Source organism: Rhinoraja longicauda, chromosome 42, assembly GCF_053455715.1.
Source record: "Rhinoraja longicauda isolate Sanriku21f chromosome 42, sRhiLon1.1, whole genome shotgun sequence".
NCBI classification, from domain to species: Eukaryota; Metazoa; Chordata; class Chondrichthyes; order Rajiformes; family Arhynchobatidae; genus Rhinoraja; species Rhinoraja longicauda.
The window spans coordinates 9944363-9970841 of NC_135994.1; the positions used below are offsets into that span (position 1 = coordinate 9944363).

The window sequence follows — 26479 nt, forward strand, 5'->3', positions numbered from 1 at the left end:
CGATGAACTGCTTCCAGGTTTTTCCCTCGAAAAGACCTGCCCCAGAGTGTACAATTGTGCCTATTTTATTTTGAATTTCCCGATCAGAGAAAAGAGTTCCTCTCCATCCGATCCTTTGAGTCCCTCAGTCTTTGGATGTGGCCTCTTTAGGCAACCCATCACCTCTCAAACCTCCGCAGGTGTACACGCTAGGTTTTGCGACTCAGTCCTTCACGACTGGACCCTGTACGCACCAATGTCATTCTGGAAAGCCTACACCAACTGGAGTCTGGACATCAACAGGACGAGATTAATATTGCAGCAAGATGACAACACAGGTGATGAGCCTTAGAACGCAACTAAAATTGCATGGATCCTGCGTGATAGAACATTTGCCATTTCAGGTACCTTGTGGCAACAGTGAGCAACTGCAGATCAACACTAACAGACTGCTTGAATTAAACGTTTCTGTCCCACATAATCAAGTCAGGAATCAAAGGACAACGATCCCTGCTACGTCCGTGTAGGAAGGAACTGCAGGTGCTGATTTGCATCGAAAATAGCCACAATAAGCTGGAGTAACTCAGCGGGACAGACATCTCTGGAGAGAAGGAATGGGTGACGTTTCGGGTCGAGATCCTTCTTCAGACTGAGAGTCAGGGGAGAGGAGAGATTCATTCATTTGTTCTTTGTAACTTTTCATATCTCTCGTTTCCCTCTCCCCTAACTCTCAGTCTGAAGAAGGGTCTCGACCTGAAACTCCAGAGATTCCTTCTCTCCAGAGATGCTGTCTGTCCCGCTGAGTTACTCCAGCATTTTGTGTCTATCTGCTGTGTCCATGACATCTGCATTTCCCACTCCACTCCACTCCCCCCCTGATGGATCTTGAGAGCAAGATCAATGCTTCTGTGCAGGAAAAAAACTGCAGATGCTGGTATAAATCGAAGGTTTAGCACAAAGTGCTGGAGTAACTCAGCGGGTCAGGCAGCATCTCTGGAGAGAAGGAATGGGTGACGTTTCGGGTCGAGACCTTTCTGTTCCGATATGGGGCAAAGTTTTCCGGGCACCAGTTCATTGCAGTTCATTGCAGTTCATTGCACATCTTCCTGACATCCCATCAATTGAAAAAGCACCCCCTCAGGAAATTGGCACGGGGCTGAAGCATGAGCCTTGGTCAGTGTGTCCAACAAGTTCTTTTTATGAGTATGAGACATGGTCTCATTATATGCAGGAATGCTTGTGTTAAAGATCAAAGTCACTGAATATTGAAACAGGCAACCAAAAAGCCAGAAATCCCGCAGTGCCCTCATAAAACATAAAAAATCAGGACCAGGAAAGAGCCATTCAGGCCCTCAAGACCTGCTATGCATTTCAATAGGATCATGGAAGATCAGCTTATAATCTCAAATCCATCTGCTCACGGTAACCTTTCACCTCGTTGCTTATCAAGATTTGCTCGACCTTAGCCTCAAAAATGTTCAAAGACACGAACAGCTTTTTGAGGAAGAGACTTCCAAAGACTGAGAGAAAGAACATTTTGCCATCGCTCCATCTTAAATTGGTGACCCGTTGCTCTTAAATAGTGGGCTCTACAATACAATACAATACAATATATCTTTATTGTCATTGTACCCAGGGGTACAACGAGATTGGGAATGCGCCTCCCATACGATGCAAATAGTTTGACATTCTCCCAGATGAGGGTCCTTTCCCTCCAGAGCAACCCTGTCATGTCCCCTCTTGCGTTCTTATACTCCAGTGGATGTAAGCTCAGCCTGTCCAACCTTTCCTCATAGAACAATCCCCACACCACCATTCCAGGTGTGTTTGGTAAACCTTCTCTGAACTAATTACAATGCATTGGTATCCTTGCTTTTATAGGGAGACCGATAAAGCAGGCAGTACTTCGGATGAAGTCTTACCAAAGTTCTTCAACTGAAGTCTAACCTCCCCACTTTTGTATTCAACTCCCCTCGCAATAAACAGTGACACTCTGCTTGTTTTCCTCATGATTTAATGTACCTGCATATTGGCCTTGTGAACCTTGCACTGAGACACCAATTTCCCTCTGCATTTCAGAACTCTGCAATCTCATGCAATCTCACTTGGACAGTATGTTTTCTTTTCTTTCTTCCTACCGAAATGGGCAATTTCATATTTTCCCGTATCATATTCCATTACCTCTTTACAACTTGCCTTTCTATCAGATTTTGTGCCATCAGAAAACAAAACATTCATATCTTTAGTGCTTTCATCCATCATTTACATAAACTGTAAAAGGTTCAGCCGCCAGTGTTGACCCCACTAGGTGCCACACCACCAAAGATACTAGAGGAGCAAGATAGACCACTCGACCCTAAAAACCGTAGTAGGTCACGGCACCATTTTAGTAGGCAGAAACTTGCAGAAACATTAAAAAAGAAAAATAACAACAATCTGTGAATTGATAGATGAGATATATTCTGCATTTTAATGGTATCATCACACATACTGTTCCCCCACAACACTGATTACACTGCGAGAGGCAGAGCGAACGGCGGGTTTTGCCTGCTAAAATGGCGGACGTTACGCTCCTTTGCGTACCACACTTCAGTACAGGCGATTTCAACGGAGTGGTTCATCCTGCTCCTCTAATATCTTTGCTTTACATCTTGCCAACTAGAAAATGTCCCATTTCTGCCTCTCCTGTTTCCTACTGGCCAGACAATCTTCCATCCACACCAAAATGTTGCATCCTACACAGTAGAAACGTAGAAAATAGGTGCAGGAGTAGGCCATTCGGCCCTTCGAGCCAGCACCGCCATTCAATATGATCATGGCTGATCATCCAGCTCAGTAACCTGTACCTGCCTTTCTCTCCATACCCCCTGATCCCTTTAGCCACAAGGGCCACATCTAACTCCCTCTTAAATATAGCCAATGAACTGGCCTCAACTACCTTCTGTGGCAGAGAATTCCACAGACTCACCACTCTCTGTGTGAAGAAATGTTTTCTCATCTCGGTCCTAAAAGACTTCCCCCTTATCCTTAAGTTGTGACCCCTGGTTCTGGACTCCCCCAACATCGGGAACAATCTTCCCGCATCTAGCCTCTCCAACCCCTTAAGAATTTTATATGTTTCTATAAGATCCCCCCTCAGTCTTCTAAATTCCAGCGAGTACAAGCCTAGTCTCTCCAGTCTTTCTTCATATGAAAGTCCCGCCATCCCAGGGATCAATCTGGTGAACCTTCTCTGTACTCCCTCTAAGGCAAGAACGTCTTTCCTCAGATTAGGAGACCAAAACTGCACACAATACTCCAGGTGCAGTCTCACCAATGCCCTGTACAACTGCAGTAGAACCTCCCTGCTCCTAAACTCAAATCCTCTTGCTATGAATGCCAACATACCATTCGCTTTCTTCACTGCCTGCTGCACCTGCACGCTTGCTTTCAATGACTGGTGCACCATGACACCCAGGTCACGTTGCATCTCCCCTTCTCCTAATCGGTCACCATTCAGGTAATACTCTGCTTTCCTGTTCTTGCCGCCAAAGTGGATAACCTCACATTTATCCACATTATATTGCATCTGCCATGCATTTGCCCACTCGCCTAATCTATCCAAGTCACTCTGCAGCCTCCTAGCATCCTCCTCGCAGCTAACACTGCCACCCAGCTTCGTGTCATCCGCAAACTTAGAGATGTTGCATTCAATTCCCTCGTCCAAATCATTAATATACATTGTAAATAACTGGGGTCCCAGCACCGAGCCTTGCGGTACCCCACTAGTCACTGTCTGCCATTCCGAAAAGGACCCGTTTATTCCTACTCTTTGCTTCCTGTCCGCCAACCAATTTTCTATCCACCTCAACACTGAACCCTCAATACCGTGTGCTTTAAGTTTGTACACCAATCTCCTATGTGGGACCTTGTCGAAGGCCTTCTGAAAGTCCAGATACAACACATCGACTGGTTCTCCCTTATCCACTCTACTAGTTACATCCTCGAAAAATTCTATAAGATTCGTCAGACATGATTTGCCTTTTGTAAATCCATGCTGACTTTGTCCGATGATTTCACCACTTTCCAATTGTGATGCTATCACATCTTTAATAACTGACTCTAGCATTTTCCCCATTACCGATGTTAGGCTAACTGGTCTATAATTCCCCGTTTTCTCTCTCCCATCCTTTTTAAAAAGTAGGGTTACATTAGATACCCTCCAGTCCTCAGGAACTACTCCAGAATCTAAAGAGTTTTGAAAAATTATCACTAACGCATCCACTATTTCTGAGGCTACTTCCTGAAGCACTCTGGGATGCAGCCTATCTGGCCCTGGGGATTTATCTGCCTTTAATCCATTTAATTTACCTAACACCACTTCCCGACTAACCTGGATTTCCCTCAGTTCCTCCATCTCATTAGACCGCCGGTCCCCCGCTATTTCCGGCAGACGGTTTATGTCTTCCTTAGTGAAGACAGAACCAAAGTATTTGTTCAATTGGTCTGCCATCTCCTGTTCCCTATGATCAATTCACCTGTTTCCGACTGCAAGGGACCTACATTTGTCTTAACTAATCTTTTTCTCTTGACATATCTATAAAAGCTTTTGCAGTCAGTTTTTATGTTCCTTGCCAGTTTTCCCTCATAATCTATTTTCCCTTTCCTAATTAAGCCCTTTGTCCTCCTCTGCTGGACTCTGAATTTCTCCCAGTCCTCTGGTATGCTACTTTTTCTGGCTAATCTGTATGCTTCATCTTTTGTTTTAATACTATCCTTGATTTCCCTTGTTAGCCACGGATGCACTACCTTTCCTGGTTTGTTCTTTTGCCAAACTGGGATGAACACTTGTTGTAGTTCATCCATGCGACCTTTAAATGCCTTCCATTGCATGTCCACCGTCAACCCTTTCAGCATCAATCGCCAGTCTATCTTGGACAATTCACGCCTCATACCCTCAAAGTTACCTTTCTTTAAATTCAGAACACTTGTTTCTGTATCGACTTTGTCACTCTCCATCCTAATGAAGAACTCCACCATATTATGATCACTCTTGCCCAAGGGGCCTCGCACAACAAGACTGCTAACTAACCCTTCCTCATTACTCAATACCCAGTCTAGAATGGCCTGCTCTCTCGTTGGTTCCTCGACATGTTGGTTTAGAAAACCATCTCGCAAACATTCCAAGAAATCCTCTTCCTCAGCACCTCTGCCCCTACTTTGATTTGAATGCAGCACCTTATTAAATACCGCCTGGAAATCTAAGTGGCGTACATGCACTGATCCACTTTATCCACAGCCCACATTACTTTCTCAAAGAACTCCAAGACATTGGTCAAACGTGGCTCTACTTTCACAAAACAACATTGCATTTACCTTGAATCTCCCAATGACAACCCTGGTCTCACCCATTACAGCACAATTCTTTGCCCGATCCGTCCCTCCCCCAGCTCCTCTGCAGCTTGATATAACCTGTTTTCTCACTTTCCCCAACTCTGGCGAAGTGTCCTGTGATTGGAAACATTAACTCTGGTGCTGCCTGATCTGGTGCGTGTATCCAGCAGTTTCTGATTTATTTCAGTTTTCCATCGTCTGCACTCCCCGACACAAAGACAGCTTCCCAAGCAGAGACGAGAAGCTTGTCAGATTCGTAAGCCAAGATATGCAACTGTGCCATGGGCAACTATCCCAGGACAAGTCCTATCAGCTAGGATCAGCTTTAATCAAAAGGAGCCAAAAATACAAAGCAGGACATATTAATACAAAGTGTAGGATGAAGCCTCGAGCTGGTGGTGATATCTTCCAAGCTAATGCAACTGATATTAGCTCTGTAACAACCAGCCAGGCAGGCCCACTGAGGCTTCACTGAGGATGTCCAGTAGAAACATGTCTAGAATTGATAGACAGGCAACAGAAATTAATAAGGGAGCTTGGTTTTAGTCAGAAACAAAAGAAACCAAAGATAGTCAAAGGCAATGTGTTCAAATCATAGAACCATGCTGAACTGAAAAAGACCTTTCGGCCCAGTATATCAAGCATCAAACTGCAGCTAATGATGTGACGACTACCGTCTGATGGTTCTCATATCCACCATCATGACGTGCTTCGAGACGCTGGTCATGGCGCACATCAATGCCAGCTTCCCAGACACCTTTAATCCACTGCAGTTTGCCTACCGCCATGACAGCTCCACACCAGCCGCGATCTCCCTGGCCCTACACACCCCTGGAACATCTGGATGACAAGGACACCGACATCAGACTCCTATTTATGGGCTACAGGTCTGCCGTCAACACCATCATTCCAGCCAAACACATCTCCGATCTCCTGAACCTCGGACTCAGTGCTCCCCTCTGTAAGTGTACCCTTGCAAGGATGCATACTCAGCCCCTAACTATACTCCCAATACACTTACGACGACATGGCCAAATTCTGCTCCAACACCATCTGCAGGTTTGCGGATGATAGCACAATAGTGGGCAGGACCTCGAACAATAGCAAGACAAAATGCAGGAAGGATAGGGAGCTGAGTAACATGGTGTCAAAGCAACAACCTCAATGTCAGCAAAATGAAGGGGCTAGTCATTGACTTCATGAACCGAGACAGTGTACACACCCCAATCAGCATCACCGGTGCTGAAGTAGAGATGGTCAAGAACGTCGTTTCCAATTTGACTTGTTCCTATCGTATCATAGCGATGCCAAGCCCATGAAAGCATCCCACTGCCTCAGAAATCTCAGCATTTGTCCAGTGACTTTTATCAATCACCACACATGTAGTGTTGAAAGCACCCTATCCAGACGCATCACAGCTTGGGTTGGAACAACTCTGCCCAAGACCGCAAGAAATTACAGAAAGCTGAGCACAGCCCAGTCCTTCAGACAAAACAGCCTGCCTCCCTTCCACCCCCATCGACTGTATCCACAGCACGCTGTCTCAGGCTAACAGCCAACGTAACCAAGGACCACGGGCGTGCAGCGTAGGTTCACTAGGTTAATGCCCGGAATGGCGGGGCTGTCGTATATTGAAAGACTGGAGCGACTGGGCTTGTATACACTGGAATTTAGAAGAATGAGAGGGGATCTTATTGAAACATATAAGATTATTAAGGGATTGGACACATTAGAGGCAGGAAACATGTTCCCAATGTTGGGGGAGTCCAGAACCAGGGGCCACAGTTTAAGAATAAGGGGTAGGCCATTTAGAACGGATGAGGAAAAACTGGTATCCTGGTAACATCCTGGAATTTAAAAAAAAGATAACTAGGCCCTAGAACGGTGACCATAAAACTACTGGACTGTTGTGAAAGCCCGTCTGGTCTACTAATATCTTTCATCTCGTCTTGTCGTGGTCTATTGGTGACTCCAGACCTATCAAACGTGGTTGTCATCGTTTCACACAGCACAGAAACAGGTCTTTCGGCCCACCATGCCCGTGATCACCATCGTACCCATCTACGTTGATCCCATTCACCACACTTGGTCTGTAGCCTTCCATGCCTTGGCAATTCAAGTGCTCCATCAGACACCTTGTAAACGTTGTGAGTCTCTGCCCACACCAACCCCTCAGGCAGTGCATTCCAAATTCCAACCACCCTCTGGAGAAAACTATTCTTCATCAGACCCTCTCCAAACCTCAGTCTTCTCACCTTAAATCTGTGCCCTCTGACAACGGTGAGCCATTACATTCACTGGGAATTAGGGATGGACAATGAGCGTTGGCATCAAAGATACTAGAGGAAGAAGATAGACCACTCGACCCTAAAAACCGTAGTATGTCACGGCGCCATTTTAGTAGACAGAAACTTGCAGAAACATTTAAAAAGAAAAATAACAACAATCTGTGAGTTGATAGATGAGCTATATTCTGCATTTTAATGGTATCATCACACATACTGTTCCCCCACAACACTGATTACACTGCGAGAGGCATAGCGAACGGCGGGGTTTGCCTGCTAAAATGGCGGACGTTCCGCCCCTTTGCGTACTACACTTCAGTACAGGCGATTTCAATGGAGTGGTCCATCTTGCTCCTCTAGTATCTTTGGTTGGCATTGTGGCCACAACCCAGTCAAAACAACAGATGTGAACAAATGGCTGAATGGAATTTCTGGTTCCTCTGGGATCTTCCTGTGCCTGTCATTGGGCAATTCAGACACACTTCATTTTCTGCTGAAACTGACAGTGCACGCTGGTGAAACCATTAGATGACTCAGCACTGACAATACAATGTACTGGCCGTAAAAGACGGCAACTGTGTGACAGAGAATTCATTTTGCAGCATTAATAATAGGGCGTCCACGAGCCATTTATTACAAGGTTTCCATGTTACTGGCCATGCTCTGGGCTTTGTTAAATTATTCCACGTGTTCTGGGTGTCGCTGGCAAGGTTGACGTATGTTGTCTGTGGATCGTGTGGCTCGTTGGCCCACGACAGTGCACTGAAGAATTATCCATTTATTTTGTCAGCAATTACACAAAGTCAAGCCAGGTAATGATACATTTGCCTGAAGGACATTCATAAATTGGATGGGTTTTTAATGACAATCCAGTAATCTTACGATCACATTACTGAAATCAGCCTGTTCCAGATTTATTTCATTAATTGAATTTATATTGCACAATTATTGTGGTGGGATTTGTATTCATGTCTTCAGATCATTGAACTCCAGATATTAGTCCTGCAACTTACCCAGATCCCATTCCATTCCTCATCACACACAGCCACCTCACACAGCTCAGTGATTTTGGGTGGTGCAGTGGATAGGCAGTTCATGCCAACACTTCCACTGGAACAAAATGGATGACGCGACCCATCAGGGCATTTGATGCCCGACAGAATCAAAGTCTGGCAAAAAATACCCGTCCAGGGATGAGTTGCAAATACAATAGGGACTTTTGCAATCCAACACAGGTGCATACTACAGATCTCTGCAAATTCTAAAGCCAGTGAAAGCTTTCTGAACAGCTTCAGATACATCCCATTGCCCCTCTTATTGGTAACACCCAGCAAGAGCAACCCACACGGTCACAGGGAGAACGTACAGACAGCACCCGTAGTCAGGATTGAACCTAGGTCTCTGGCGCGGTAAGGCAGCAACTCTACCACTGTGCCCCCGTGCCGCCCTGCGCATCTGTGCACAGAGTTTCTAAATAAATGCACACATCTCCTTTACTGCAAAAAATTCCAGACACCATTTCCAATTGCCTGCTGGATCTGCCTACTGGACAAGTGCGGGTGCTAGATGAAGACGGAATTGTCCCTACTTTCAGAATAATAGCACAATTCAGGCCTGCTGAGGCTCCCACAAAACTCCCATTGAGAGCTCCAGTTCCCAGCACCTCTGCAACCACGAGCCAACAGGGAAAACACTGCCTCCAGGCAAGGACTACAAAGTTAGCCAATGCTGGATGGGAAGGAAAGGGAGAGAAAAAAACAACTGTCTTTCATAACAATCTCCATTTAACAATAGACAATAGGTGCAGGAATAGGCCATTCGGCCCTTCGAGCCAGCACCACCATTCAGTGTGATCATGGCTGATCATTCACAATCAGTACCCTGTTCCTGCCTTCTCCCCATACCCCCTGACTCCGCTATCTTTAAGAGCTCTATTTAGTTCTCTCTTGAAAGCATCCAGAGAATTGGCCCCCACTGCCTTCTGAGGCAGAGAATTCCACAGATTTACAACTCTCTGACTGAAAACGTTTTTTCTCATCTCTGTTCTAAATGGCCTACCCCTTATTCTTAAACTGTGGCCCCTCGTTCTGGACTCCCCCAACATTGGGAACATGTTTCCTGCCACTAACGTGTCCAATCCCTTCATAATCTTATACGTTTCAATAAGATCCCCTCTCATCCTTCTAAATTCCAGTGTATACAAGCCTAGTCGCTCCAGTCTTTCAACAGACGACAGTCCCGCCATTCCGGGAATTAACCTGGTGAACCTACGCTGCACGCCCTCAATAGCAAGAATGTCCTTCCTCAAATTTGTGCCTTGAATATGCACCAAACCAGGTAGGGAGATGTGAAGGTCAGCAAAGCTATTGTGAGAGAGAGAGAGAGATTGATTTGAGAGAGAGAGAGATTGATTTGAGAGAGAGAGAGATTGATTTGAGAGAGAGAGAGATTGATTAGAGAGAGAGAGAGATTGATTAGAGAGAGTGATTAGGGTCAGAGAGATGAAGGGGATAGAATTAGAGGTTGCATGCTTAATCCCTTTAAGATTAATCATTTGCACAATGCAGCAAATGAGAAAAGAGGAGCTCAAAATAGAAATATTGCGTGTGACGTTCACTCATCTTAAGTCTAGTGAGCAAAATTAGAAAGGGCCCTCTGCTGGCTCAGTGGGTAACTGCACTGCCCAGTGCGTCACTGCCAAGTATCTGAAGGGGCTTCTCCTTAAGTTTTGGCTCCATTTTACTCCCACGCTCCTGATTTTTGGGCACCCGGTCCAGAGGGGGGAGGGTTGGGCGGGCGGGAGTCTCCCTGTCAATCTGCTCCTGGGCCTGGCCAGGATGGCCATTCACACGCGGGTCCAGGAAGCGGGCAGTCGATGGCCGCACAGGGGTCGGCTGCCTCCACCTATTCCGGGCCTACGTCCGTGCCCGTGTGACCCTGGAGAGGGAACACGCAGTGTCCACGTGGACGCTGGAGGCTTTCCGTGAACGCTGGTGGCTTTCCGTGAACGCTGGTCACTGCGGGGGTCGAATGTATTATTGACAAAGTTGGCGGAATTTTAATATGATAACTGTTTTGTTTATAAACTGCCGGTACAGGCAGCTTTTGATTTGATCGCATTGCTACTTTATATGTTTGTTTTTATTTTGGAATAAAGTATTTGTATATTTTTTTTAAAACAGGCCAGTTTGACAGTGTAATTAGCTGAGCCTGCATTGGCAAGGGGAAGGGAACCTTAACCAACCATTGTTGTCAACTTTAATTCCAAGACAAGAGTGGGCAAACAATGAATCAAATCAGGCAGAGTTCCCGATTAGCATTGCTCACTAACAATTCCCACTAGTAGTGTGCGTGGGTAGTTGTTGGGCAACTTAAAGGTAGAAACAAAACCAGCTGAAATAAATGGGTAAAAGGAGATAATCTGTCACAAGATAACTCTGATGAAGTCTATCAGCACAAACAAATTGGCCCCTACATTCCTCAATCTACCATTAACAATTGCTGGCTCACATCCAGGCTCGACTTTGGCACGCCATGCCTGACTAAACAATACCAGCTGAAAGCGATGGGACAGTGAAGCAGATGGAAAATATTGAATGACCTGCAAAATCAACATCAACCCCAGGGAAAAGCCAATACAGAGCCAATTCTGAGCCAATACACACACAGACAGACACACAGACCCCCACACACACATTATACAAAGACACTCTCTCTCCCTCTCTCAAACGCACACATAAACAGGATGAAACGGCTCAGGAACAGACCTTTCGGCCCACAATGTCTGTGCCAAACATGATGTCAAATTAAACCAATCTCTGGTAATCTCAAACACAGATTAAACCCAGACTCAACACAGACAGGCTATACGTGAACAAATAAGACAAACAGGTGCACATACACAAACACCTTCTCAGTGGGTGGTGGACAGCGAGGATAGACTGCTTGGGCCCTTTGTTTTGTTGGTGTCAAATCTAAGGCCCATTCTCTCAGGCAATTCAGTGAATGAGTCAGCAATTGCTGGCTCAGTCTCTGAACATGCTCCTGCATAGTCATTGGCTGGGTCTTGTAAATCATTGACCAGTGATGGCGAGATCTTGGTTCTGGTGTGGAGACGGTAACGGTTGTGGGGTCCAGATTTTCTTCCAGATGAGCTCCGGACCAGCGGAGCTTGGAGGTGAGGTGCAACATTGTGACGAGGAACATGGAGAGGAGGGTGGGGGCGATGACATGGACCCTGGTCTGCAGTGGACCTGTTGATTAGAATCTCAGCTTGCATGTCACTGTTGAGCAGACACAGGGCAAGACACTTCCAAGAACGAAGGGAATGATTCAAGGTTATCCTTGAAATTCCTTAAAATACATAACATCCTCACTGACTCACGGGAACCGCTGGCTAAGGGTTGCTCAAACTGGAGCAGAAATATCAGGGATGGCACTGAACACCTCAAGTGGGTGATCAGCCGTGATGGCAGTGCTGCCTCGAAGGGCTGAATGGCCTCCTCCTGCGCCTATTTTCTATTGTCTATTGTTCTCATTGGGAGCATGTGTAGGGCAAGCAAAAATGGCGAAAGGAAAACAAACCCTGTCCCATCTGTGAAGGAGTGGACTGTGGCAAAGACACAGGCACTGGCAGCTGGGTGGAATGCAGACAGACAGACAGCCAGAAGGGGCACACAGACACTGGTACAGACGCAGACAGTCTGAGAGGCAATAAAAACAGACAGTTCGTCTGCTGTTTTCAAATTCTCCCAGAGTAAAGCACTAGCCGTTGAATTTAGTCCCTGCCCTGAAATGTAACTGAACAACTTAGGCCTTCACCTATAGAAAGGATGCCTTTATTCAGAGATCTTGAGACTTGCTTATCTCTGTTACTAATCTCGCCTCTGCACAAAGAAATCTCAGTCTGAAAATTGAAAAGCCTGACTCAAATCAATATCTCGTGACAACTCCTTCCTCTTCGCACACCACACACTTTCCAGGTCACAGAACAACAGGTAATCTCTGCAGGATTAACACTTTCAGGGACACAACCTTTTGAGAGTGGAAATTGCTCACATACTTAAGGGATACTTAAGTGGAAATTGCTCACATACTTAAGGTGACTGGAAAAAAATAAGAGCCCAAGTCCCAGACCTTGAGGTTATCACCTCTGCATGCCAACGCTGTGGACAACAGCTCCATTGCTTAGGCCTTACACAGTTAAATAGCTGAGTGCCATTCACTGTGCAGTCTCTCTTGGCTACTTTCCAATGGTTGCTAGAGAACACAGAAAGAGGAGGGCCCGTGTGAGGCCCAAATTAGAAACATGAAAGCAGTTTAAATTCTGGGAAATGTAATGGAATCCTTTTTTTAGGGGAAAATTCTGGACTCTTTTTTTTTTAATTCTGATATTTCCAGGGCCTTTTAGTTCCATGTTAACCCCTCCGTCTGGTTATTCTAAGCTACGATCATGACGTTTCCTCAGTCAGCAGGTCACCCACCATGTTGATTAGCATCGGTCACAACAATGAGATAGCACTCTCGTCTCGCAATCAAGAAGGGCCTGGATTCAGTCCAACACTGGAGCCTTGCTTATCTGATCAATCTTTCAAATACTATTTATAAGATCTTGTTGGGTAAATTAGCTCCTGTTCTACGAGTTCATATGTTGTAGAAGCAGAATAAGGCCATTCGGCCCATCAAGTCCACTCCGCCATTCAATCATGGCTGATCTATCTCTCCCTCCTAACCCCATTCTCCTGCCTTCTCCCCATAACCCCTGACACCCGCACTAATCAAGAATCGGTCAATCTCCGCCTTAAAAATACCCACTGACTTGGCCTCCACAGCCGTCTGTGGCAATGAATTCCACAGATTCACCACCCTCTGACTAAAGAAATACCTCCTCATCTCCTTCCTAAAGGAACCATGCTTTAATTCTGAGGCTGTGCCCTCTGGTCCTAGACCTCCCACTAGTGGAAACATCCTCTCCACATCCTATCTAGACAGTACAACAGTGATCTAGAAAGTAAACCACATTCTCTGAGCTGACATCTATGAGATTAAAAAAATCACACACAAATGAATGCCACACACAAATGATCACATTATTCATTATCCCTCCAACTCTCCAAATAAAAATGTGTAGGAGAGAGACCTAAATTTAAAAGAAATTGGTGTGTAAATATGATATTAATAAATGCAAGTATTGTGACTAGGGCTGATGAGTTGCACAGATGTGGGTTGTTTTATTTGGTGCATCAGAGGTTGAGGGGAGATCTGATAGAAGTATATAAAATTATGATAGGCATAAATAGGGTAGACAGTCAGAACTTGTTTCCCAGACTTGAAATGTCAAAGACTAGAGGGCATAGCTTTAAGGTGAAAGGGGCAAAGTTTTATTTAAAAACAGAGTGGTGGATGCTTTGAACACGTTGCCAAGGGTTGTGATGGAGGCAGAAACGATAGTAGCATTTCGGAGACTTTTACATGGGCACATGGAGATGGAGATGTAGGGAATGGAGGGACATGGATCATCTGTAAGCAGATGAGATTAGTTTAGCTTGGCATCATGTTCGCCAGTTCGGCACAGACATTGTGGGCCAAATGGCCTGTTCCTGTGCTGTGCTGTACTTTCTATGTTCTATGTCTCAAACTTTAATGCTTTCGGTGAGAGTGTTTCCCAATGGCATAGAGGTTTAAAAAAGGATAGGGCGATATGTGGGGAACCAGGGGCCAAAGTCTAAGAATAAAGGGGAGGCCATTTAAAACTGAGGTGAGAAAAAACCTTTTCACCCAGAGAGTTGTGAATTTGTGGAATTCTCTGCCACAGAGGGCAGTGGAGGCCAAATCACTGGATGGATTTAAAAGCGTGTTGGATAGTGCCCTAGGGGCTAGTAGAATCAAGGGGTATGGGGAGAAGGCAGGCACGGGTTACTGATTGTGGATGATCAGCCATGATCACAATGAATGGCGGTGCTGGCTCGAAGGGCCAAATGGCCTCCTCCTGCACCTATTTTACCATGTTTCTATGGAAGGAACTGCAGATGCTGGTTTAAACCGAAGATCGACACAAAATGCTGGAGTAACTAAGAAAGTAATGCTTGAGAAAGTAATAGTTAAAGAAACAATCACAAGCGTATGAAGGAATGCTCTGTCAGATGGATCGTCAAGTGAGATGATATGGGTTAAAGAACACAAGAGGTTGGAATGTATGACAGTGTGGGGGCGATGGAAGTACAAACGTGCAAGCAAAGTTCACATCAATGCAAACACCCTAGATAATAATAATAAGAGAAAAAAAAATGCTGGAAGAACTCATGAGACAGAGAGAGTAAAGGAAGAAATGTTAAGTAGTTTTGCATCTTGGAAGATGGGTGAATCACCAGGCCTGGATGAAATACATCCTGGGCTATTAAGAGAGGCAAGGTGCGAAATTTTAACAACACTGACTACATTTTTTTTTCAACCTCCTTGGACTTGGAGGACTGGTCACATTGTTTAAAAAGAGAGTAAGTTATAAATAACAAGCCTGTCCCACTTAGGCGATGTTTTAGGTGACTACAGGTGACTAGGCTGTCACCACACGGTCGCCGGGGTGTGGCCTGTACGGTCGCGAGTCGTCTCCAGAGTCGTAGCGTCTTTCTGGTCACCGCTGGATTTTGTGAAGGCTTAAAAAACTTTTGGTGACTGTTGGTTTGACGCCAATGAGTGTAGCTTGATGTCTCCTGACGTGGGCGCTGTCGTAGGTTGTCGCCAGGTTGTCGCCTGGTGACGTAGGTTGTCGCCAGGTGATTAAGGTCAGCACCAAGGCGTTGGTGCTGACTTCCACGAATTCTAAGTGTGGACTTGATCTGATCATCCATCAGTGTAATGTGTCCATAAATGATGTTAGGTTTTGTACGTTTTTGCACTTGTATTCTGTTTAAAGTTTGAATTTTAAAGTTTGAAGTTTGAAGTTTATTGAAATTTATTGGCTTATTACAATATTTTTGTATGCACTGTTGTATGTTCTTATCAACCTTTTAAAATTTTTTGTTTGTTTGAATATCAATAAAGGAAATTCTTGACATTTTGACGGAAAATTGATGTATGAAGTTATTGTATTTCAGAGTAGTTTCTCATGGCATCACTTTCAAATAGTCATGATGCAGAAAGATTGGAAACTCAACCTTACACCCCCTGTTATAGGGAAACTGTGTGAAACGTGAATTGTCCAGTCTCCAGGGTCGTAGTTTGTCGTGGGTGGACGTAGGTTGACTTCGGTTGTCGTAGGTGTGGTCGTACGTTGTTGTAGGTGCGGTCGTAGGTGGACGTCCTACTCGTGACGATTGGGTCGCCGGTTGTCGGTAGCTTGCCGTAGCTTGACAGCAAGGTGTTAGGTGGTAGGTTGTTGTAGCTTGTCGTAGGGGGGTCCAGTCGCTGGTTTTTCGACGGCCTCCTACAACTATGACAGTCGCTGGCAGTCGCCTAAAAAAAAAAATCGCCCAAATAGGCCCTTTACATGAATCTTTCCAAAGTGATAATGTGAACCATTTAGAAAGACATGGATAAATCAGGGACAGTCACAATGGAATTGTTATGGGAAGTTCACATCTGATTAACAATTGACTTTTATTTTGATGAGGAGATAATACAGAAGGATTGATGAGGGCAGTCCATGGATTTTAACAGGGCTTACCGACAAGGTTCTACATCTCAGGCTGCTCAAACAGTCAAAGCCTGTGGGATCCAGAAGCGAGTGACAAACTGGATCCAAGATTGGCTCAGCGGTGGGAAGCCAAGTGTTGTGAGACAAATGAGAATTCCAATTTACTTTAACTTTATTTAAGCTTTAAGCAACTCATTTCTGTAATACATATCTTCGAAACGCCTGGAAAATATCACTGATTCCACAGGCCTCGCCCGCCCAAGAATCCCGCGCATGCGCACACATGCGCACACATGCGCACACTTCATTCTCCCCTCCTATTTATAAGTTGAGACGGTCAGGAGGTTTAGTATGTCTTGATGACCGTTGCAGCACTGGAGCATCAGGCGATAATGGTGTTTCCATAGCTGGTGGTACATATGTTGCTTGGTCATCAACTTCACTCATATTGTTATTTACATTTCCAATTTTAGAATTACTTGTAGAAGTTTTCATAGGGAAAGATGGGAGTGTTGAAGGGAGTTCTGGATTAATATTATCAAGGAGTGATGGAGCTGATGGAGAAGATGGACATGGTGCAAGGTCACGAAGTGAGACAGTTGACTGACGTCCATCCTGATACTTGATAGTTGCATAAGAAGGGTTGACATCAGTCAGTTCAACTTCATCAACAAAGGGCTCATTCTTATTTGATCGGACATACCGACGAAGCAACACAGGCCCAGGGCTAGTCAACCATGATGGCAGAGAAGTACCACTAGAAGAACGCTGTTTGAAGTTAAAGAACCGCTCATGTGGAGTAGTATTGGTAGCGGTTGACAGTAAAGATCTGATGGAGTGTAATGCATCTGGTAGAACACATTCCCACTGCTGATCTGGTAATGTCATTTGACTTTAAAGCCAGTTTCACTGCTTTCCAAATGATTCCGTTATACCTCTCAACCTGACCATTTCCAATAGGATGATATGGTGTTGTTTTACTTGTTGCAATTCCTCTATTAGAAAGGTAGTCCTTTAAATCTTTTGACATGAATGAGGTGCCCCTATCAGAATGTATGTAACTTGGAAATCTACAGAATGAAAACAGTTGATCTAAACATTTGATAACCGTAGCAGCTGACATATTTCGACAAGGAAAGGCAAATGGAAACCTCGAATATTCATCAACTATGGTAAGTATATAAACATTTTGAGAGCAGGATGGTAAAGGCCCTTTGAAGTAAATACTCAAACGTTCCATAGGTTGAGTAGCTTTGATCAATCTTCCTTCTTCAGGACGGAAGAACCTTGGTTTTAATTCAGCACAGATTCTACATGAAGCACACGTCATCTTCACATCTTCTGTAGAGAAAGGTAAGTTTTTGGAACGAACATAGTGTAACATACGAGTGACTCCACGATGACACAACCCATTGTGAAGATCAGTGAGTGCAGAAGAATGAACAGAGGCACAAAATGCTCGAGTTAAGGTATCCGGAGCAACATTATCCTTACCAGGGCGGTACTCAATTGAATAACTATATGCAGATAATTCAATCCTCCATTCATGAATTTTACTGTTTTTAATCTTCGTTCGCTTCCGATTATCTAGCATAAAAGCTACTGAACGCTGATCTGTTATCAAAGTGAAGTGCTGGCGAGCAAGGAAATGACTCCATTTCCTCACTGCTTCAATAATTGCAGTAGCTTCCTTTTCGACGGGTGGGTAATGCAATTCACTACCTTGGAGAGTACGAGACATGAAAACCACTGGTCGTCCTCCTTGATTTAATGTTGCTGATAAATCAGAGGCATCACATTCAACAACAAAGGGGAGATCCTCATGGATGGCGTGTAATGTCGCAGATTCTAATTGTTTCTTTAAAGAAGTAAAAGCACCAATTGCTGTAGAGTCAAGGGGGAAAGATTTTGCTCTAATCAAAGGTTGAATTTTGTCAGAGAAATTTGGTATCCATTTAGCGTAATATGCAAACATGTCAAGAACCCTTCGTAGAGAGTTTAATGTAGCGGGAACAGGTATCTCTTGGAGTGGGCGGAGTCTCTCTGGATCAGGCTTGATCGTATCATTTCCAACCCAATAACCAAGAATATTAATTGATGGCACTGATATTATTGACTTAGCCTCATTTAATGTTAGATTTTTAGAATGTACAGCTTCTAAAAACCGTTGCACATTTTTGTCATGTTCAGCTTGGTCTTTTCCTGCAATAGTTATATTATCAAGATAAGGGAAAGTATCTTTAAGGTTTTCCTGTTCAACAAGTTTGTCCATCTCTCTCTGAAAAACTGCCACACCATTAGTTACACCAAAAGGAACTCTGCAGTGGTATAATTTTCCATTTGCTTCAAACGCGGTGTATTTCTTTTCGGATTCTTTCAAAGGAATTTGGTAGTAAGCACTTTTTAGGTCAAAAGTAGAGAATACCTTATACTTAGCTAATGTATTGATAATATCTTCTATACGAGGTAATGGATATGCATCAAGCTCCGTGAACTGGTTTATAGTTTTGAGAGTAATCAATGCAGAGTCTCTTTCTATGTCTCTCCAAGGGGTCCTTAACCACGACAAGTTGTGCCCTCCAAGGGGAAGAGCTGGACTCTATGATACCTTCTCGTAAAAGATTAGTTACTTCTGTGTTGATAAAGTTTTTGTCATCCTTACTAAAATGTCTTGATTTTGTAGCAATTGGCTTACACTTAGAGGATAAATTAGTGAATAATGAAGGACATTCAACAGATGCAGCAGAAAAAACACACAATACTGGTGGCTTTGACCATACAAGATCAGGCATAGTTCCTTCATACATTATTTGAAGTGATCTGTGCTGTTTCTGAAAATCCTGACCTAGAATTATATCGCTACACAAATTTTCCAAAATACCAAGACATACAGATTTATAACTAGCTTTGTTCAGAATAAAGTCTACAATACAAGATCCAATAATTTGAGTATTGAGAGATGTCAGAGCCATCGAGATTTCTCTATTTGAAGGAATTATAGTTAGATTTAGTCGAGACACAACTTGTTCACTTATAAAACTTTCTGAACTGCCAGAATCAAGTAGTACATTAAGTGTATGGCCATTGATGGTTACCGTTGTAGCTGCATGAAACAAGCTCTGAGGAAATGTAGCTGTGATAGCACATAAAGAAGGCACAAACATGGCAGCAGTCACACTTTTTGTAGTTGCTTTGGACTTGCATACTCTAGAATAATGTCCCTTCTTGCCACAACTATTACAAGTTGCCTCTCGAGCAGGACATATCTCTCTATTATGAATATTACCCCCGCAAAAGTAACACTTCCTTTTTGGATAAGTATATGCTGCAGCAAGGGCACATTTATCAGTAGAAATTGTTTCAGCTTGCTCCATATTAGTACTTGTGTGAGATTCCTTTGTAGTAGTTGCAGCAGAATACACATTAGATGAGCCATAAGCATCTGAATTTCTCTGAGCCAAGTCTAATGAGTAAGCTTGATTATAAGCTGACTGTAAATCCAAGGTTTTGTTTTCTAATAGTCTCTGTCGTATTAAAGGCGATGCCAAACCATTGATAAACGAGTCTCGAATAAGTTCCTGTCGATTTTGATCAGCTGTAACTGCTTTGAAGGCACAGTCCTTACTAAGTCTTTGAAGTTCTTGTAAAAACTCATCAAGTGACTCACCAGGTTTTTGTTTACGAGTAGCAAGGAGGTGTCGAGCAAATATTACATTGGGTGTCTTGACGAAGAGTCTGCTTAGTACATCAATAGCAGAATCATACGTTGTACATTCATATAACATATAACATATAACAACTACAGCATGGAAACAGGCCTGTCCGGCCCTACCAGTCCACGCCGACCATTCTCCCTGACCTAGTCTCATCTACCTGCACTCAGACCATAACCCTCTAATCCCCTCTCATCCATATACCTATCCAATTTACTCTTAAATAATAAAATCGAGCCAGCCTCCACCACTTCCACCGGAAGCCCATTCCATACAGCCACAACCCTCTGAGTAAAGAAGTTCCCCCTCATGTTACCCCTAAACCTTTGTCCCTCAATTCTGAAGCTATGTCCCCTTGTTGGAATCTTCCCCACTCTCAAAGGGAAAAGCCTACCCACGTCAACTCTGTCCGTCCCTCTAAAAATTTTAAAAACCTCTATCAAGTCCCCCCTCAACCTTCTACGCTCCAAAGAATAAAGACCCAACCTGTTCAACCTCTCTCTGTAGCCTAAGTGCTGAAACCCAGGCAACATTCTAGTAAATCTCCTCTGTACCCTCTCCATTTTGTCGACATCCTTCCTATAATTTGGCGACCAGAACTGCACACCATACTCCAGATTCGGCCTCACCAATGCCCTGTACAATTTCAACATTACATCCCAACTTCTATACTCGATGCTCTGATTTATAAAGGCAAGCATACCAAACGCCTTCTTCACCACCCTATCCACATGAGATTCCACCTTCAGGGAACAATGCACAGTTATTCCCAGATCCCTCTGTTCCACTGTATTCCTCAATTCCCTACCATTTACCCTGTACGTCCTATTTTGATTTGTCCTACCAAAATGCAGCACCTCACACTTATCAGCATTACACTCCATCTGCCATCTTTCAGCCCACCCTTCCAAAAGGCCCAAGTCTCTCTGTAGACTTTGAAAATCTACCTCACTATCAACTACTCCACCTATCTTAGTATCATCTGCATATTTACTAATCCAATTTGCCACACCATCATCCAGATCATTAATGTAAATGACAAACAACAGTGGACCCAACACAGATCCTTGGGGCACTCCACTAGACACTGGCCTCCAACCTGACATACAATTGTCAACCGTTACCCTCTGGTATCTCCCATTCAGCCATTGTTGAATCCATCTTGCAACCTCACTATTAATACCCAACGATTTAACCTTCTTAATCAACCTTCCATGTGGAACCTTGTCAAATGCCTTACTGAAGTCCATATAGACAACATCCACAGCCTTGCCCTTATCAATTTCCCTGGTAACCTCTTCAAAAAATTCAAGAAGATTAGTCAAACATGACCTTCCAGGCACAAATCCATGTTGACTGTTTCTAATCAGGCCTTGATTATCCAAATAATTATATATATTGTCCCTAAGTATCTTTTCCATTAATTTTCCCACCACAGACGTCAAACTAATAGGTCTATAATTGCTAGGTTTACTTTTAGAACCTTTTTTAAACAAAGGCACAACATGCGCAATGCGCCAATCTTCCGGCACCATCCCTGTTTCTAATGACGTTTGAAATATTTCCGTCATAGCCCCTGCTATTTCTGCACTAACTTCCCTCAATGTCCTAGGGAATATCCTATCAGGACCTGGAGACTTATCCACTTTTATATTCTTCAAAAGTGTCTGTACCTCCTCTTCTTTAATCCTCCTAATTTCCATCACTACTCTACTTGTTTCGCTTACCTCACATAATTCAATATCCTTCTCCTCGGTAAATACCGAAGAAAAGAAATTGTTTAATATCTCCCCCATTTCTTCCGGCTCAGCACATAGCTGTCCACTCTGACTCTCTAATGGACCAATTTTATCCCTCACTATCCTTTTGCTATTGACATATCTGTAGAACCCCTTGGGGTTTACTTTTACATTACTTGCCAAAGCAGCCTCATATCTTTTTTTCGCTTTTCTAATTTCCTTTTTAAGATTCCTTTTACATTCTTTATATTCCTCAAGAACCTCATTTACTCCCTGCCGCTTATATTTATTGTATATCTCCCTCTTTTTCCGAACCAAGTGTCCAATTTCCCTGGAAAACCACGGCTCTTTCAAATTATTATTCTTTCCTTTCCACCTTTAAATATCCTCCATTTCTCTATTATATCCTTTTCATAAAACAACAATTTCCATTTCACTCCTTTTAAATCCTTTCTCATCTCCTCAAAATTAGCCTTTCTCCAATCCAAAATCTCAACCCTTGGTCCAGATTTGACCTTCTCCATAATGATATTGAAACTAATGGCATTATGATCACTAGACCCAAAGTGCTCCTCAACACATACCTCCGTCACCTGACCCATCTCATTTCCTAACAGGAGGTCCAACACTGCCCCTTCTCTGGTAGGCACCTCTACGTATTGCTGCAAAAAACTATCCTGCACACATTTTACAAACTCCAAACCATCCAGCCCTTTAACAGAATGTGATTCCCAGTCTATATACGGAAAATTGAAATCACCCACAATCACCACTCTGTGCTTACTACTAATATCTGCTATCTCCTTACATATTTGCTCTTCTAATTCTCGTTCCCTATTTGGCGGTCTATAATACACCCCTATAAGTGTTGCTAAACCTTTCTCATTTCTGAGTTCCACCCAAACAGCCTCTATGTAATCATACACATCATAAGAGACAGAGCTTATTCATTTGTCTGGTGCATTGTCTGTCGCCACACTCATCAAATAAGTTATTTAGTGTACGAAGCCAGTGCTTCCATTCCTTTGATGCAGTAGGTGAGTTGGGATCCAGATCCAAGCGTTGTGGTTTCAATAGTTTCTCCATCTCGATGTCACACTGCTTAACTTCTGAGATTGAGTTGCTTAAATTGTTGTGAGACAAATGAGAATTCCAATTTACTTAAACTTTATTTAAGCTTTAAGCAACTCATTTCTGTAATACATATCTTCGAAACGCCTGGAAATTATCACTGATTCCACAGGCCTCGCCCGCCCGAGAATCCCGCGCATGCGCACACATGCTCACACATCACCAAGGTTGGTGGTCGATGTGTGTAGGAAGGAACTGCAGATGCTGGTTTACACACAAGGTGCTGGAGTAACTCAGCGGGACAGGCAGCATCTCTGGAGAGAAGGAATGGGTGACGTTTCGGGTCGAGACCCTTCTTCAGACTGAGAGTCAGGGGAGAGGGAGACACAGAGATAAGGAAGGGTAAGGTGTGAAAATGAGGCATCAAAGGAGATGGGGTTCAAAGAACATGTAGAATAGATCAGTGATGGGTGTTTTGTGACTGGAGTGCGTTACCAGTAGGGTCCCAAAGATCTCAGCACTCGGTGATACTACACACAAATGTTTTTTTCCTAAATATAAGGGATACAAGGGCCAAATGGCCTCCTCCTGCACCTATTTTCTATTTTCTCCAAGAAGTTTGATCTCAAAATTACCTGTGTGGTTGGCAATGAGGAGGAAAACTTCAATATGCCAGAAGAGAAAGATGGTATGGGAACTGGCCAGAAAATTGGCAACTTGAATCTAATCCAGAGGTATGTGGGATTCGATAAGATCTCCTCTCATCCTAAATTCCAGCGTATACAAGCCTAGTCGCTCCAGTCTTTCAACATATGATAGTCCCGCCATTCCGGGAATTAACCTAGTAAACCTGCCATGCATCCGCCCGCTCACACAACCTGTCCAAGTCACCCTGCAACCTCATAGCATCTTCCTCACAGTTCACACTACCACCCAGCTTTGTGTCATCTGCAAATTTGCTAATGGTACTTTTAATCCCTTCATCCAAGTCATTAATGTATATTGTAAATAGCTGCGGTCCCAGCACCGAGCCTTGAGCCTTGCGGTACCCCACTAGTTACTGCCTGACAGTAACTGCCAGTAGGATTGGGGATTGGGCTGGGCAACATTTTCTTGACAGGCACAATGCACTGAATGGCCTTCTTCTATGCGGAAAATTCTCCACGACTCTACGAAAGGTAGTAAAAGACCACATTGGGCATCAGCGCACGGCATATTCAGACATTACGTCCATAGCACCTTACCTTCAAAGAACCTTTTAAGTCGGAGGCAGCTGACGCTGAGACGCAGCACGGACAATTTGTCCATCCTCCCAGCGACATCCTCAGTGGTTGGAAGCTGACTCAGCAGATTGTCAAACTCCACGTTGAGACGGTCACGGTGCCTTTTTGAAGGGTTGGACTTGGTGGCATTCCCAATTCCGTGGTCGACGCTGCGTGGGACAAAAATGCAAACGCGGGAAGATCATTCAGGGCAGTCTCATTAACACCACAAACAAAAGTCACTGGTTCCGACGCAACCAAATTAAATTGGTATCCTGCTCAACAAACCCAGTGTGGCCCCAGCAAACAGTATAACCTGGACATGCTGACCAAACTGGCATTCTGGGTTAATCCTATTGGCCTGCATTTGGCCCATATCCCAAAAACATATTTCTATCCATATAGCTGTCTAAATGTATTGTGAATGCACATTTTCACAATTGTAAATGGATGGATTTGACACCAATTCACTAAAGGAATTTTAAACCCTTTATATTGTCCAATATCTTCTACCCTCAGCAGCTTGTCCACTCCTTCATAAAATATCTGTCGGCACCCATACCAACGTAACATAATGACAGACGAACCAGGAGCAGGAGTAGGCCAGCCGGCCTCTTTAGCCTGTTCCACCACTCAATAAAGTCAAGGCTGAACATTGGCCTCAGCTCCACCTGTTCCACATAAACCTCGGATCTAAAAATGTCCATCTCGGCCTTGAATATCCTGAATAACTCTGCTTCCACAACTCTTCGGGGTAGAGAATTCCAAGATTCATGACCCGCTGGGAGAAAAAGATTGTCCTCACCCCTATTAAAATGAAAGATGTCCAATTCTGAAACTATATGCCTCAGGTCTATATCAACATCCACCTTGTCCACAGAATCTTAGCTGTTGCAATAAGAGCACCTCTCATTCTTCTAAACTCCAACGAGTACAGGCTTGGCGCGCTCAACTTTTCCTCACATCCCAATCCCTGCATCCTAGGAGAGAGATGGACAGTCACCCATAGTGCTGATACAGCGTCTCAGGCCGAATCGTCAACTGTCCATTTCCCTCCTTCAGGTTCCAACATCTGCAGTCTCTCGTGTCTCCATCCTAGGCTCAATATGTCTTGAGACATTTACCATCTCGCAGGAGCGGAAAGGATGAGCAGGGCCGTTCAGTCATTCTCAGTGGATCAACAGAAGTAAAAGTGCTCTTTTACTTGCCACTTTAGAATCATAACGGTGTGCATTGCAGAAGAGGCCATTTGCACCACCTCCTTTCGAGAGGACTGCAAACCTAATTGCAGCCGGAACAATGTTACCATGCCAGTGGTGCGCTGCATACAGTCCAGGAGCAACACGTGACCCACATCTACAGGGTATGTCTAAGATGAATCCTATAGATTTAAGGGAATAAAGATATTTGAACAGGCACATGGATACCTGTCCCGACAGAGGGATGTAGGCCAAATGTGGGCAGGTGGGATTAGCATAGATGGGGAATCTTGGTCGGCATGAGCAAGTTGGGCCAAAGGGCCTTTTTCTGTGCGGTATGACTCTGAATCGGGATAAAGATCTGAGAGAGAAAGAAAGAGATGGATCCAGGAAAGTGGTGTAATGAAGCGGAAGAGGCTTTGTGGAGCAGGAATATTGGCACGGTGAAGCTGCAACACCTGCTGCTGTATCGTACATTCTTTACAATACTTCACAGCTTGACTCTTCTGTTGGCATCAAGACAACTCTGATCTCAAGCACCTTCTTGAACATCCCATCAGATTCACTTTGACAATCCTGATGGTTTGACAACACTTGGACTTGATCACAGACCCAGTACCACACAAATTATCTTGATCCAAAGCATATTTGAATATGTTTATACATGCTTCCCCATATCATAGAAACATAGAAAAATAGGTGTAGGAGGAGGCCATTCGGCCCTTTGAGCCAGCACCACCATTCTATATGATCATGGCTGATCATCCACAATCCGTACCCTGTTCCTGCTTTTTCCCCATATCCCTTGATTCCGTTAGCCCGAAGAGCTAAATCTAACACTCTCTTGAAAACATCCAGTGAATTGGCCTCCACTGCCTTCTGTGGCAGAGAATTCCACAGATTCACAACTCTCTGGGTGAAGACGTTTTTCCTCATCTCAGTCCCAAATGGCCAACCCCTTATTCCTTTCCCTTTAATATGTAAACTCCCATGAGGAACTGGGCAACATTCCAGGAATCCTATAGGTGTGTAAAGGTAGTTTAATGTACATTTGTGCTTTTACCACTTCACATTCGGTAATTGTAGGTGGGACAGGCTCGATCTTAAAATGTTCAATTTATTTATTTTCATCTTCGAGTCTTATGCATGTTATCTTCGATTCACAAATGTATTTTTTGGTACATTGAATAGCGTGCCCCCCGTGATGCCAAAATATCCATCGTGTA

At 44.0% G+C, this 26479-nt stretch overlaps 1 protein-coding gene across 1 annotated transcript in view; it reads right to left on the reverse strand.

Moving 5' to 3' along the window:
• Positions 1 to 26479, reverse strand: part of LOC144612019 (aryl hydrocarbon receptor-like) — a 113281-nt gene that overhangs the window by 50737 nt on the left and 36065 nt on the right. Inside the window, exon 2 of the mRNA XM_078431464.1 lies at positions 24037 to 24224. Coding sequence (XP_078287590.1) covers positions 24037 to 24224 — 188 coding nt within the window. The remainder of the gene's footprint in view (positions 1 to 24036; positions 24225 to 26479) is intronic.